The sequence below is a fragment of the Colletotrichum spaethianum genome (assembly GCF_022836535.1).
Source record: "Colletotrichum spaethianum MAFF 239500 DNA, contig56, whole genome shotgun sequence".
Classification (NCBI taxonomy): domain Eukaryota; kingdom Fungi; phylum Ascomycota; class Sordariomycetes; order Glomerellales; family Glomerellaceae; genus Colletotrichum; species Colletotrichum spaethianum.
In genome coordinates this window covers 110,029-125,098 of record NW_026054826.1, presented here as the reverse complement: position 1 = coordinate 125,098, position 15,070 = coordinate 110,029, and the positions used below count along the sequence as shown (strand labels likewise).

The 15,070-nt window shown below is 54.3% G+C and overlaps 4 protein-coding genes across 4 annotated transcripts; 2 read left to right on the top strand and 2 right to left on the bottom strand.

Annotated features, from left to right (window-relative positions):
* Window positions 1–848: 848 nt before the first annotated feature.
* ColSpa_12078 (ATP-dependent clpX-like chaperone, mitochondrial) lies at window positions 849–2,658 on the top strand (the record flags this gene model as incomplete). Its single annotated transcript, XM_049278290.1, has 2 exons — window positions 849–1,516; window positions 1,569–2,658. The coding sequence occupies 2 exons, from the start codon at window positions 849–851 to the stop codon at window positions 2,656–2,658; spliced, it is 1,758 nt and encodes a 585-aa protein (XP_049134247.1).
* A 913-nt stretch (window positions 2,659–3,571) lies between these two features.
* On the top strand, window positions 3,572–5,535 carry ColSpa_12077 (ATP synthase subunit beta, mitochondrial; the record flags this gene model as incomplete). The annotated part of the gene is made up of 7 exons (XM_049278289.1): window positions 3,572–3,582; window positions 3,663–3,807; window positions 3,882–3,903; window positions 3,981–4,066; window positions 4,135–4,177; window positions 4,233–4,787; window positions 4,844–5,535. 7 exons carry the CDS (start codon window positions 3,572–3,574, stop codon window positions 5,533–5,535), a joined length of 1,554 nt encoding a protein of 517 aa, XP_049134246.1.
* A 3,384-nt stretch (window positions 5,536–8,919) lies between these two features.
* Window positions 8,920–10,874, bottom strand: ColSpa_12076 (uncharacterized protein; the record flags this gene model as incomplete). The annotated part of the gene is made up of 2 exons (XM_049278288.1): window positions 8,920–10,706; window positions 10,862–10,874. The coding sequence occupies 2 exons, from the start codon at window positions 10,872–10,874 to the stop codon at window positions 8,920–8,922; spliced, it is 1,800 nt and encodes a 599-aa protein (XP_049134245.1).
* Window positions 10,875–13,614: 2,740 nt separating this feature from the next.
* Window positions 13,615–14,150, bottom strand: ColSpa_12075 (INO80 complex subunit 2; the record flags this gene model as incomplete). Its single annotated transcript, XM_049278287.1, has 3 exons — window positions 13,615–13,857; window positions 13,886–14,022; window positions 14,087–14,150. 3 exons carry the CDS (start codon window positions 14,148–14,150, stop codon window positions 13,615–13,617), a joined length of 444 nt encoding a protein of 147 aa, XP_049134244.1.
* Between the last annotated feature and the right edge of the window lie 920 nt (window positions 14,151–15,070).

Here is a 15,070-nt window from a genome sequence, read left to right as displayed (position 1 = left end):
GTACCTTGCGATGAACTGGCAGCTGCAAATTTTGCAGACCAACGAGCCGCAGTTGAAACTTTAAACATCCAAAAGACGTACTTGGACCCAGAACCGTTTGACTTCAGAGCCGCGTCGGGAGGCCGTTGCATCTGACAGAAGCCGGGATCTCACAACCATCTTTGTCCTGTGTTGTCAGCTGCATTGTTCCCCGGCGCCTCGGGCTTGAAAATACCCGAAGTTCTCTTTCGAATTATCTGTTACCGGAAATCTCGAAGCCTAACCTTCTGTAATGGGGACATCCCAGGCACACAGCTGGTCAAAGGGCAGAACATACGATACGAAGGCACGAAAGCAGCCTCATACACTGCCATGAGGCGAATGGTGCTGCTGCACTAGAAATCTTGGTGACACTTCTCACGCTTCGACTGGCATGCTACGCATTGTAACATACCAATAAAACACGAGAGCATGGTCATAACCGTCTGGCACAGGATCAGACCAGCTTCCTTGCATTCGGATTGACTTTGGGACAACAGCAATCTGGGGAGCGAGCATGTTTGGGGGTGAGTGGACAGCTGTGGCTTTCCCCAATATTAGCCGCTCCTAAGCGCTGCTGTGCTGGAGCTTCAGCTCCTCGACCCCGCATCCGTCCGCACGACCACCGACAGCTCTGGCCAAGGTTCCTTATCCGGCCTATCTATTGCACCACCAGCCACACACTCATGACATCTCCTCCGGTCACCGGACTACCATCATCATCACCATCCTTGATTTTCTGGTCTCAGACAGACGGTAGACGTTCGCTTCTGACAGGTTCGAATCGACATACATTTCATGCTATGGTCCCTTCGCCGGGCACCCTTCACATGGCTCTATCCTCTAGGCCGCAGGCCTACACCTGCGCCCGCTGCTTGGTGCTCGCGAGCGCCAGGCGCACCTTCTCCGTTTCCTCCGTCGCTCGAACCACACCGAGACAAACACAAGACTTCAACTCCGGCTTCACAAGCAGCTACGACCCGACTTCCGATAACGGCCGAGGTCCCATGTTTAACAAGAATAGCTTTGGGGTTCCTCAGTTCTATCCCCGAGACCTGAAGAAGCGGGTCGACGATTACGTCGTTGGGCAAGACCGAGCGAAGAAGACGATATGCTCCACAATATTCAATCATTATCAGGGTCTACGGAGGAGGAGACATCAGGAACACGAAGAGAAGGTTCAGAGGGAAAAGGCAGAGAGGCAGCGGTATGCCCGGGACAGGGACATTCTCGAGAAGCGTGATATCCATCCTGTTCAAGGTCAGCGAGATCGTTACTCTGCCTTCCAGCGCTTCCCAGCTGATGATGAGTGGCCGCAAGACGAGTTCCCTGGTCACGCTGAATCTGTACAGCACCTGGGCGAGGGCTATGGTTCTTCCACCGGGTTCGACGGGTCCTACCTGTCCGAAGAACCCGTGACTCCTCCACAGGTCAAGATTGACAAGAGTAACTTGCTTCTTATCGGCCCTACCGGTGTTGGGAAGACGTATATCCTAGAGTAAGTGGCTACCGTAGAAGCAGGCCGACCAAGAAGGCTAACACCCGCCCAGGACCTTGAGCAAGAAGCTTAACGTGCCGTTCACGATATCCGATTGCAACTCATTCACGCAAGCCGGGTACATCGGGCAGGATGTAGAGACATGCGTAGAGAGGCTGCTGATCGAATCGAACTACGACATCAAAGCAACCGAACATGGTATCATCGTTCTGGATGAGTTTGATAAGCTGGCCAAGAGGGAGAGTATGAACGGCCGGGATGTTGGCGGAGAAGGTGTCCAGCAAGCTCTACTCAAGCTCGTGGAGGGCTCCAAAGTGACCATCAACGTCAAGGACAACCGCTCTTCGCGATCAACACCGCCTATCACTACCAACTACACATCTTCAAGCTCAACATCGGCCACGCAGTCCACTCCGCCACAGGGGAAGGTCGACCAATACACCATCGATACTACAAATATTCTATTCGTCTTCTGCGGCGCTTTTGTCGGTCTTGACAAAGTCGTCGTGCGGAGAGTGTCAAAACCCTCAATGGGCTTTGGCTCCGAGTTGCGAGGCAAGCAGGGCCTTTCTGGTAATCAACACGATTTGCCGAGCCAGCTGTTTTCGCACCTGCCACATGTTAACCCAGATGCGCCTGCATCAACGTATACCCCCCTCGATCTGACAACACCGGTCGACCTCCAGGCTTTTGGATTCATTCCTGAGCTGATTGGCCGAGTGCACAACATCTGCGCTTTAAGCCCGTTGTCTTTGAGTGATCTATACAGGATCCTGACAGAACCACGAAACTCGCTCGTTGCGCAGTACACTGCGCTGTTCGAAACCTACCCTTCCCGCCTGCACTTTACTAGGAAGGCATTATACGCCATTGCCGAACGAGCTGCCAAGGCAGAGACTGGAGCTCGCGGCCTGAAAATGGAAATGGAACGTGTCCTCGCGGAGCCAATTTTTGACGCCCCGATGCCGTATGTCTTGATCACCGAGGGCTGTGTGAAAGGCACTGAGAAGGCCGGCTACTGGGGCAAGGACGGCCGCATGGAACTGGAGCGAAGGATGGCGGACGAGGACGTTAAGCACAGCTCGCGCATCCCCGACATTACCTTTGAGCAATACCGAGAAGCCGGCCAGAGCGGTGCTTGAAGACTGTGTCACAGCATGATGCTGTCGCCTACTTTTATGTATATCTGCTGCTTTGGGGTCAACGAGTAATGGTGTCGATAGTGCAGGTCGGAATATTAACACTTACGCAAGAGCGACTTAAAGCAGAGTTTTCGAGACTATTTGGTGCCATGAAATGTTGTTGTAGAGCTTGAGCTGACTTTTGAGCATGTGAAGATTTTTTTTCTAGTTTTTTTCTCCTTTTTTTCCCTAAGGGGCAATTGAATTTTTAGTGACATCTCGAGTATCTGCGTCGACGTTGCTACTCGTAGTTGTGCTTGAGGCACTTGAAGCTGTCGCTGCATGTCGGCGGAGACGCCTCGGCTCGGACGGACATGGCGACTTTCGGAGAGAAGGGACTGAGGCGTGCAGAGGAATCGAGGTGGTCTCAATTTGGGGGACGGATCTCGTCACCCGGGGGATCGGGGACACGTAGGCACTGTACACTGGGGGCTTCTTCTCTTCTAGCTCTTTAGTGCCTGGAAGCCTGGGAAAGGCCACAAGGCCCCAACATTTGCGAGATTCACCCGCAGTCCCCACGCCAAGTGGAATCTCTTGAATTATTCAGGCAAGTTTTGGTAGCGTCGAGGACTCGAGCCAGGCCAAAAAAAAAGTTTCCAGTCATTTCCTGAGTGAAGCTCCCGGTCTCCAATTGAACCCGAACGTGGACCCGGTGCATCCCGGAGGGAGGAGCCCGACCGAATCGAGACTAGCGCAGCGAGGTAATTTTTCCTACTCGATATCCGATCACGTGATGCCCCCGAGCAAAGCTCTAACCGACGAAGCGTAGATTCCGAGCGAGCAAAACTGCTCACTGTTCCTCCTAAGTCCTCCTCCAACTTTCAACCATCACCTCTCCACTCCCATCCGAAGTCGCCCTTATTCATCTGTCAAGATGTTCAAGAGGTTGGTACCCATTGCCTGATCGACTTTTTGAACCGTCTCGCGTTCAATTGGCCCCAATTGAGCTAACCGACCTTTCGCAGCGGCATTTCCTCCTTCGCCCGGGCGGCTCGCCCTTCCTTCGCGGCGACCGCTTCCCGTCGCGCCATCAGACCTTCCACCTTCAGACTCCCTGCCTCTAGCAGATTCGCCAGCACTGCCGGTGTCGGTGATGGAAAGATCTACCAGGTGAGTGATGGCATCGCCCATCCCTTCCGCTGACCCGAGTGTGAAGCCGGTAACTGACAACAACAATCTTGCAGGTCATTGGTGCCGTCGTCGACGGTTCGTAAATACCGAGAAAAACCCTTCAAGGGGTTCAACTTCATCTTCGAATCATCAATACTGACACGCGGATGCAGTCAAGTTCGACACCGCCAAGCTCCCTGCCATTCTGAACGCCCTCGAGACGACGAACAACGACCAGAAGCTGGTTCTTGAGGTCGCGGTACGTACCTTGGCAGCCAGGAAAATATCAACCGCAAAAGTTTGGTTTCATCTAACACGTCTTCACAGCAACACTTGGGTGAGAATGTCGTCCGCTGCATTGCCATGGACGGTTCGTATTCCCGCCTGAAAAAGTTTTTACCGCGCTCGTGCTTACGCCTTCCCAGGTACCGAGGGTCTCGTCCGTGGCCGCGCCGCCACCGACACTGGTGCCCCCATCACCATCCCCGTCGGCCCCGCGACTCTGGGCCGTATCATCAACGTCACTGGTGACCCCATTGACGAGCGTGGCCCCATCAAGACCGATAAGAGACTTCCCATTCACACCGAGCCCCCTGCGTTCATCGACCAGTCCACCACCGCCGAGGTTCTCGTCACTGGTATCAAGGTCGTCGACCTGCTCGCCCCCTACGCTCGTGGTGGAAAGATTGGTCTCTTCGGTGGTGCCGGTGTCGGCAAGACCGTCTTCATTCAGGAGTTGATCAACAACATCGCCAAGGCCCACGGTGGTTACTCCGTCTTCACTGGTGTCGGTGAGCGTACCCGTGAGGGTAACGATCTGTACCACGAGATGCAGGAGACTTCCGTCATTCAGCTTGATGGCGAGTCCAAGGTCGCCTTGGTCTTCGGTCAGATGAACGAGCCCCCAGGTGCCCGTGCCCGTGTTGCCCTGACTGGTCTTACCATTGCCGAGTACTTCCGTGACGAGGAGGGACAGGATGGTGAGTTTGAATCCTGCCGTGATTTTTTTGATGAGAAGAGGCTAATGAGATATCAGTGTTGCTCTTCATTGACAACATTTTCCGTTTCACCCAGGCCGGTTCCGAGGTGTCTGCCCTTCTGGGTCGTATCCCCTCTGCCGTCGGTTACCAGCCCACCCTCGCCATCGACATGGGTGGTATGCAGGAGCGTATTACCACCACCAAGAAGGGTTCCATCACTTCCGTCCAGGCCGTCTACGTCCCTGCTGACGATTTGACTGACCCTGCCCCTGCCACCACCTTCGCTCACTTGGACGCCACCACTGTCTTGTCCCGTGGTATCTCCGAGTTGGGTATCTACCCCGCTGTCGACCCTCTTGACTCCAAGTCTCGTATGCTGGACCCCCGTATTGTCGGCCAGGACCACTACGACACCGCTACTCGCGTCCAGCAGATTCTCCAGGAGTACAAGTCTCTCCAGGATATCATTGCCATTCTCGGTATGGACGAACTCTCTGAGGCTGACAAGCTCACCGTCGAGCGTGCCCGTAAGATTCAGCGTTTCCTGTCTCAGCCCTTCACCGTCGCCCAGGTTTTCACTGGTATCGAGGGTAAGCTCGTTGACCTGAAGGAGACCATCAACTCTTTCAAGGCCATCCTGAGCGGTGAGGGTGACAACCTTCCCGAGGGTGCCTTCTACATGGTTGGTGACTTTGCGTCGGCCAAGGAGAAGGGTGAGAAGATCCTTGCGGATCTGGAGAAGAACTAAACGACTCGCGACGAAAATACCAAATCACGTCGAGGGGCGGGGCACTGAGCCTGTGTATAGAAGAGGAACGATGGAACGGGGAGGTTTCTTAGCTCAATTCAAGTCTCTTTTGTGAGCTGTGTACCAAGAAATCTACTTAATTCCTCTTGTAGTTGAGAGAATCTCCTTATTTCTTCAGCCGTTTTCTCCCTTTTGCCAGTGATTTCATCTCCTTGCCTAGTGATTTTGATGTGTGGTTCCCGTATCAAGCGTAAGTTGCCAGCATGGGAAGCTAGCTACCCCTGCCATTTACCATTGAGTTCTACGTAATGCCACATCTATAAGGTGACGTCGTTTATAAAGTCAATGTTAGGAAAGATACTCTCTGAGAGTTGCTTAGCCAACGTATCGAGACCGTGATGCATTGTTGGTATCTGAGTGCGGCATATCGAGCCCCCAGCCACAAGCCGTACTGAAATATAAGAGACTATATCCTGCCTCGCGGCCATTCAGCAAAGAGAACCGCCTGCTTCTCGATAAAGAACTCGGACTCGGTTGTTCCCTCTTTCTGAGTTGCTACGTGAGCTATGCTGCATCTCAGGCCACTCGAGGTATGGCCGTGTCTGTCTTTGTGGCATCCGGGCTTGCCATGTAGGCTTGAGGTGTGTGGTTTCACGAAGGAGGCAGCCCATCGATGAGGTTGAGGGAGCCGGCATAGAGTCAGACTCGGGTGATTTCGGTGTTCCCGACGAGCGTTTCGTCTGCATATACCTGCCTCGGAAAGTGCCATGTTGGCTTTCTGGAGCAAGGTCTTGCTCGATATCTCACGTCAAATCTCCACTTGCGAGTACCATGGTGTCAGCGTCAGTTACGAAAGCCGTCTGTTGCTGTCTCTCATCTTTATCCATAGTGAAATGAACACCCTCTATGACTTGGTCGCGGCACAAGATCTATAACTAGGTGTGCTATGACCACAGCGCCACCGCGCACACAATGGTATCGGAACCTGTCAGTAGCTTAAACATTTGTTTAGTCTGGCATAGGTTCCCAGGCTATGGCTGGCACGAGGTGATACTGATCTTGCCCAAACACGGACGGAAGATACGTGATGCACCAACTAGGTTTCGCAACAATCATAAGGGCTGGGGTCCAGAACTCATGCAGCCGGCAAGGCCTAATACCCTTTAGACCTATCCCCCACCAAGTTCTCTTGCCCACAAAGAACTTAGAGAAGTCAGGGACAAGAATAACGTCCCCTGCAGACTTTACCCCGATCAGAGTGATTGTGAGTCGTTTTCTCTACATGTGGGTCGTTTCCTCTACATCGTGCCCGCAGCTCAGGTACGGCGTCATCGACCGCTGCTACACTCACGACTCGCAGTGATGTGCTTACAGAGTTGTTGCTATGCTCCCCGGCATCCGGTGCGTGCCTCGAGAGCTACGTTGACAATAACCATCGAGGAAGACAGCCTTTCCACTCTTCTTTGAAAAGCATTCACTCCAATGACGAAGACTTTCACTCGTCCTACGGGTCTACCTTCCAGATCCGTGAGTTTGCTTTACTCATTGTTGTAGTGTGTCGGCTGATATCCAACCTATGTAAAACGCGCCGTTTGTTATCGCGTCATTTGTGGGCCGGTGGCGGAGGACAGGCTTTTTTGACCACTTTTCGCGACGGCTTGTTCGCGCAAGTCTGGTGATGCTCCTTTGTTTGGTAAAAGTTCCATTTTTCTTTTGAATTCATCCCTGATCTCTGGGAAGCACAACGTGCAGATGCCTGTCACTTCTGTAGCTCGGGGGGGTTTCAGGATGCCATGCTGGACACGAGCAAAATATGGAAATCTTCTCGTCCGAGAAGATTCATGAGGGCATGATGGGTGATGCGTGGGATTCAAGGCGTGTCAAACGCTAATGGAGAAAGTAGGTCAAGCCAACTTCCGTTATAGAGTCTCATTCGAACCGCCATCTAGGTGACAATCATGCTCTCCAGCCATTGCAGAATCTATCTAGTTAGTTTCACTATCGGCCTTCCGGCCAAGGTAGAGTCGAGAGAGAGGCCTGGTAGTGACATAATAGCTACTGTTTCTCGAAAAGCTGTTTCTGGTGAAATATGATGCCCGCTTAATTCATCTACAATAACCTGAAATCATTAACTCGGAGAGAAAAGCAACTCACATAGAAACAAGTTGGCAGGTCGAAGTTCAATCTCACTCTAAATATTTTGTAACATGTATCTTAGACCTACTATCGCATTTTTCCAGGCTTTAATTAGGATACAGAGTATGGAGGTGACTTTTCTACACATACGGGATATAGAACTAACAACAACGTTTAAAAGACGGAGCTACTACACCGATAAACACACAGTTGTTCCAAATCTTATAGCCATCTGTTCCGAAGCACCTTGAAGGAAACAAACAAGTCGTTTCGTGTCATACATCATATCGTTCATTCACTGCAATGTCAGTCATCTTTCATCCGGTACCAAAAGACGGGAGGTTTACTCCTCTATAATCCTTCCTTCAGGTGTGCCAAGGTGTTATCCACATCTTTCCCGATTCCCATATACTCGCTTCTCACGCCATCCTATTAACATGCCCACAACAATGACAGGCGCAAACGACGTAAACATAAAGATGTTTCATGTGCTACAAACATGAGAACCTCGATTCTCGATGAGATGTAGGCCTCTAGAAGGACTGTGACAGATTCCTAGTCCGCCCTGGCTCCGGGGTTGGACTGCACTCTCAAAGCACAGAAAGCAAGTCAGTGTGTATTTGAATCCGCCAGAATCAACAAACACGCTGACCACTTACCACCTCGGGTGTGCATGTCCAAGCCTTCGATAAAATAACGAGAGGCGAGGCTTCCATGGTGTTGCCTGTCCATGTTCGGGACATCGACCTTGCCATGTTCTCGTCCAGCTAGTTTTCAGGCAGTGTCGTTCGTTCGACATCGTCCACCTCGCTGCACGTATTTACCCGTGAACAGTCGCGAACCATTGAGACAATATACGCGGCGACGGCCACTTCACATTATACACGCCCTCAACCAATGTCTTCTCCAATGAAGTGAATGGCCTCTTCACATTGAGGAACGCCAGACCGAGGTCAAAGATCACTGGATCGACAGTGAAGCAGGTTGCATAACAAACGAATTGTGCTCATTACCACTGCAGGCCGCCATTACAACCGTTCCCTTATACCGGATCACATGGGGTATCAGCGTCGCAAGAACAACTTTCCCGTCCCGCGCAGTCTCTTGTTCGTACACCTTCATCAAAAGGCCCGTTTTCATCCTCTGTCCCGCATCATGATACCCGAGGCGGGAGGCTCCCCGCCTACCAAGGTTCATAGACGTATTGTATTCCCTTTTTGTCATAATCGTGTTCCTTCATAAGAGAGCTTATACAGCGGCCGTGTCCTTGCCGTTCGCCGCGGCGCCGTTGTTCCCACTTGAAGGGGCAGCCGAGGCAGGATGCTGCCCGATGCCGAGGACTCTTTGCAGGCTCTTCCTAATACCTTTTCCAGCACTCTCATCGTGTGTATCCGCCTTCTCGCCCCTGCCTAAGAAGCCGAAGCTCATTCTACGAGCAGCGTTCTGGTTTTGGCCTTCTGTCGCCGACTTCTTCCTCCGCCGCACGGCCACGATGCCGGGCTCGGCGGCCGAGGGCCTCGGAGGCCACTCGCCGTCACGCTTCCAACCCACCACACAAGCCCGGATCATGTCTGACAGATTGACAGGGCATGACGGTGTGAGGGCATGCACTATCACCTTTTCGTACAGCGACATGTAGACAGCTGGAGTGATGGAGGCGCGCATTGGGTTGCCCGGCGGGAGGAGCGGCGCAGAAAGGGGAACGATGGTCTCGATGGGGTATGTCGTCGAGGCGGGAGATGCCGCCGATTTCTGGGATTCCTTGGACTTCTGAGCCGTGAGTTCCTTGGACGGGTCCTTGGAGAGCTCGGAGCCGTCCGACACGGCGGCCGAGGCCTCGTTGCTGGGCCGCTTCTGCAGGGAATGCCCAGGCGACGATGGCGAGGCCGGGCCCGAGGGGTGGGAGAAGGAGGAGCGGAAGAAGAGGCGGCGAGGGGAGAGAGGGGAGAATGTTTGCATGGGGGAGGCGGGTTTGGTGCGCACTCGAACTGTCCTGGCGCCTGTCCAGGCATTGCGCCTTGCCTCGAAGCAGGCCAGACCTTCATTCCATGCCATCTCCTCGCGAACGGCTCGCCTCCTCCGCGCACGCTTGTCTGCCACGGATGCCTTCACCGCTGCACCGATTGCGTCGGGGCTGTCAAAGCGAAACGGGGAGAGCGACATGGGAGGGTCCTCGTCAGACAAGTCAGACACCCATTCCAGGCGAGGCTTGAAGCGCGCGGGGTCCTCTGAGACAGTGCTGTATACCGATTCGGCGTCGCTGTCTTCTTCCTCGTCCTCATCGTCCTCGTCGCTTTCCATTGTCTCAACAGCCTCATCTTGTGATGTCGCCGTCGCGGTCGCGTCGGCTTGGGGCTCAGGGGTTTCTTGCTGCACCTGTTCTACACTTTCCCCTTCGGGTGGCGCATCTGCAGCGGGTGGCACGTCGCCATTCTGCGGGAGGGAGGCCACTGGCGGCCAAACGAACTCCCAGTCGTTACGAACCTTGGCGGCAAGATACTTCTTGACGGCTTCCTTCTGCTTGACCTTGTCCTTACTCAGCAGGTCAGGGTCGTAGTCGGGTAGGTCCAGGGTCAAGGGCTGCTGGGACATGGACAGGCGGAACTTGGATAGCGGCGAGCGTGGGGACTTGTAGATTTCTGAGAACAGCATCTTGGAGGTCGAGGCGGAGGAGGAAGAGGAGGGGTGTGGGTTTGTCTTTGGCGGGGGGTTGACCAACGGCGCAGCAGACGAAGGAGAGGCGGCAGGAGGAGGCATAGGAGATGAGTCGAGGGAGGGCTCGGCGGGTGTCTTTATACGATGTGCAAGTGAAGCCTCGGGCAGGGTAGCCGGGGGCGTGTTAGCCAAAGCTGGAGTAGCAGCGGCAGCCGCAGGCGTCGCAGTCGCAGTCGCGTGCGGGGTGGGCTGGTTGTGCGGATGCGGGAGCGGGTGTGTGTGATGGAGCTGGAGCTGGGGCACGCCGGTGTCTGGATCTAGGACAGGGTCTGGGGTGGTGGCCGCGGCCGCGAGTGGCCTGATGGTGGCTTCCAAGGGGGCTGGACTGTCAGTTTCTAATCCTGTCATGTAAATGGTCTGTAGTGGGTGATGATTTTGTGCAACGCGACGCCCATCAGTCATGCAACGTGCATTAAGTCCAGGGTGGGAAGAATATGAACACGGAGAAGGAGGAGGGTTGTGTGGCAGCGCGTACCACTTTCGGGCATCGTGTAATGGAGTATCGGCGGGCAGGCCAAGACGGTCCAGAACCTCTTTGGTTTTTTTTTTTTTTTTTTTTGCCTCGTGTCCCCAGTCTATATCGGGAGGGAGCAGAGGGGGAATTTGAGAAGAGGGATTAAAGAAAAGGTGGAGGGAGGAGACTCAGGAAGCGCCAGGCTGCAACATGGATTCGACCAAATGGCGTGTGAAAGGCGGCGGGCGTCGAGAGAAGGAGAAGTCTAGAAGAAGAGGAGGAGGAGGAGGAGGAGGAGGCAAAAGTGACAAAGCAAGCTTGGCCTAGTGTCTTTTCTCTCTCGTCAACTCACCTTGATCTAATGGATGAGCGGTGACCTCGTCGCCGGGGGTGGGATATGCAGCAGCAGCTAGAGGAGGGCGATCTTGTTGGCCAGGCACGGAAGTGATAGCAGTGGCATCTGGGAGTGCGTCAACCGGCGAAGGTAACGCCATGGCTTATAGAGGGCAAGGGGGCGAGCGAGGCGTGGCCCAAACAGATATCGGCAAGCAACGAGAAGAGGATGGGAGGAGGAGAAGGTCAAGGGTCCATCCATCCAGCAAGGCGTGAAAAAGTTGCAGGGCGAAAATCCAAAGGCAATTCTGACTCTATTTTCTGCGGCTTGCGCTAGTCGTTGGAGCACAGAGCACAAGACGCCAGGGCCTGATTTTTCCCCATCAAAAGGCAAAAGGCGGGCAGGGTTCCATCCACGAGGTACTATGTATCACGGTTCGCCAATGTCACTTGCAGTCGGGATGGGCCCCCTCGGCGGCTGCGCATGATATTGTCCCCTGTCAGAAAACGCTACCTCTGAAAGTCAAGTTGAAGAATAAACTTCCGCCGGCCAAAGGCCCGCAAAAGTGCGCCGCGTGTTGTACATGCTTCTCAATGGCGAGTGCTGTCTGTCTTTGTTGGCCCGAGGTACATCCACGATGGGAGAGTGGGGAGCCGGACAGAAGCCGTCGGAAGCGTCTACCTTCCTCGAGACGACCCAGGTATGCAAAGATTGGCCTCCTAGTCACATTGTCGGCATCAGATGCGAGTTCAAGAAGAAAACAAGACCATATCGGGTCAGCTGCCCCTACTACGCAACGTCGACTTGACACATTGCGTTGTCGTCCGAGTGTTTTTTGGTTTGACGGAAGATGCTTCGGTGCTTGAGACGGGCCCAGAGCTAGAAGCCTGTCAATCAATCGTTAACAGTGTCGTTGGCCATTTTGCATAGACAATGCCCAACAACACTTGCCCCCGAGTTCTTTGACGTGAGCGAACAGCCCAAGACCCAGGGACGTGCTTGGTGTTCGTGGCCGACAGACGGGCTGTTTCTTGCTCCAGATTGTTTCTAGCGACCTGCAGCATGCCAAAGTAATTCTGCTTGCTTGCGTCCTCTTTGGCCAAGTTTGCCAAGTTGCTTGCTGCACATCTGCTTGCTTTCCTCCGTACTACTTATGCTGCCATCCCTTAGGCTCTCTGCCCGCCTGCCCGGCTACTTGCAGGCGCAGATCCGGGGCTTGGTTGGCTCCCGGGGACAGATCCTACCGGGGAAGCGCTTTTTTCTCTTCGGTGCATACGATGTAGTTCAGTCCAGCCAGTCCGGTGGTTTAGGGACGAACAGGGAACTGGGCATCTGTACTATGGGGTGTGTGTGTGTGTTGGTGTGTTGGGTGCGTAAGATGCTGACAGGAGACGAAAGCAAAAGCGGTTAATCCCAGCCAGGAGAGGCCGTGGACATGACGTGAAGCATTTCCCCAACGGACAAGGCAAGAGCCCATTCGACGACGAGCCTGGTGACCGAGACGTGTGTTCCTCCGAAGATCTCCTGCTGAATCTTGTTCTGCACCCTCCCTCCAAGAAAAAAACTTGAAGGCCACGCGCCGGCATCGCACCACTCGCACAAAGTGGCAGCAGTCAGCCTCGGGGATGATAAACGTCGAGGAGCTCTCCGTCCATCGGACCCTCCGAGAAAACCAAACCCAAAGCTTCGTCAGGACGATCACCACGGCCATGCTTGCTCGTCCAACCCCTCGCAACCTCGGCCTTGACAAGGCTTGGCTGATGTCTCCTCTCGTGCCCGTCCACCAAACCTTCCTCCTCCCCTTCCCTCCCATAAACCAACGAACGACGGGGATTCCTCTCCGACAGCCTTCGACTTGCGCAAAAAGAAAACGCGGAGAAAGGGACTGATTCAACAGGAAAAGCTTCGACTCCATTGGGAAAGGTCCGGGGCGGGGGGCCACATGACGCCCTCTCGCCTCTGCAGGGTTCCCACAACGGACGTACTTGATTACATAACACCCTGTTGTTCCAATGCTCCACGGAGGTGGTGAAGATCGTCACCCAATGATCGCATCACCCCACAAACCCATCCGCATCCTTGTGTTGAGCGCTGAATTGACACCAGCTCCGAGGCTCGTGTCAGTGGATTTTCAATGTCTTGAACGATGGGGTGCTCAAAGCTCGGAGGGTTGACCCTGGTGCACCCAGCAACGGAGGAAACCGTATGAACTAATATATGCGATTTATGCCATTAAACAAATTCTCTAGACCCGATAAGTGACATCAGCTTGAGCTGAACTGTGTGCCGCAAAACGTAACCAAGCGCCGCTCACCCAAAGGTGCTTCTTTTCCCCTAGCAATCCCTCGGCACTTCAACTGTGGCCTTGCAGGCTTCACATCATTCCTGGTGAACCCACAGGCCACGGAGAGAGTCCGATGCCCGATGCCCAATGCCCCGTCTATGCAACCTCCTCAACCATTTTGCCGGACTTCAGACCGCCAGGCACAAACACCTTGCCTGCCGGTCCTCCGAGCATCTCGTCGGGCACTGCAACCACGCTGCCCTTCTTGGAGTTGACCCAACGGACAAACGCGACGTCGGGCTTCTGAGACTCGCTGTTGGGCGTCTCGTCGCCGACACCTCCGCCCTTGCCCTTGGTCTTGGGGGCCTGCTTCTTCAGGAGTTTGTTGATGGTTTCCATCTACGTCCGTGTTAGTGATTTGTCCAACAAACAACTTCAAGGCTCGAAAGTTACTTGCCTTGACTTCTTCGTTGCGCTTCTCGGACAGGTTTCGTCGTCGACGGGCCATCTCCAACCTTCTCATCGACAGCTCTTCCGCCGTGAAAACCTTCTTCGCTTGAACCTCTGTAGTTGTTGTTGTTAGCATCTGGCTTTTCCGTAGATGCCTTTAAATCGTTGCGATACTTACCGTCCGAGAGCTTCATGTACTGCTGAGGCTCATCCTCGAAGCGGGCACGCTGTCTCCTCGTCATCTTGGTCAAGTCTGGCGTTCCCTCGCGGCTGCCGAGTTCACTGTCGAGCTCCTCGCCCTCGGCATCCGGCTGCGCGGTCTCATCGGCGACCTCAATCTCTTCCTCTTCGCCTTCGGCATCGTCTTCCTCGCCCTCGGCGTCTTCCTCTTCACCTTCGGCGTCCTCCTCGTCCTCGTCATCGTCTTCCTCATCATCGTCATCGCCCGCGCCGCCCACATCGATGCTCATGTTCATCGTGTTCTCGGGGTCGCTGACTTCGATTTCGCTAAGCTCCTCCTCATCATCGTCGTCATCCTCAATGACCCTGGCCGCCGCTGGTCGTCGAGGAGTGACTTTGCCGGCCTTGGGCAACGAAATCTTGATGGTGGGGGCAGGAGTGTCCATGTCAACATCACCGTCAGCGTCTTCCTCTTCACCTTCAGCATCGACGTCCATGTCATCCTCATCGCCATCGGCATCAGGCTCCTCCATCTCGTCGTCGTCATCTTCCTCATCGCTGTCAGACTCAACGACGTAGCTCTTCTTTGGGCCACGGTTGCGTCTGCCGGCGACAATCTCACTACCATACGAGGTCCGGCTATTGACCGAAATACTGTTCCCCGTCGAGTTTCTTCCTCTGCTTGTGGCCTCACGAAGTTTGTTGGCGGGCACTTTAACAGTGAGGTTCAGGTGCTCGCTTCCGGGAGAAGACGGCGGGCCGCGGGAGACACCCGAGGTGCGGCCCTCTGAGCGGCGAGTACGGGTAGACATGCTGCTGTTTCGCTCGCTGTCCGCCCAGTCAGTGATCTGCTCTTGGGCCTTCTTGGCCGCCGAACGGCGAGGTCGGGAAGTCATGATGGGATGTGAAGTGAATGTAGTCTCTCGCGGATTGGCTTGACAGCGACGTCGCGAGAGTCAATTCCACGGGTGCGGTTTTATTG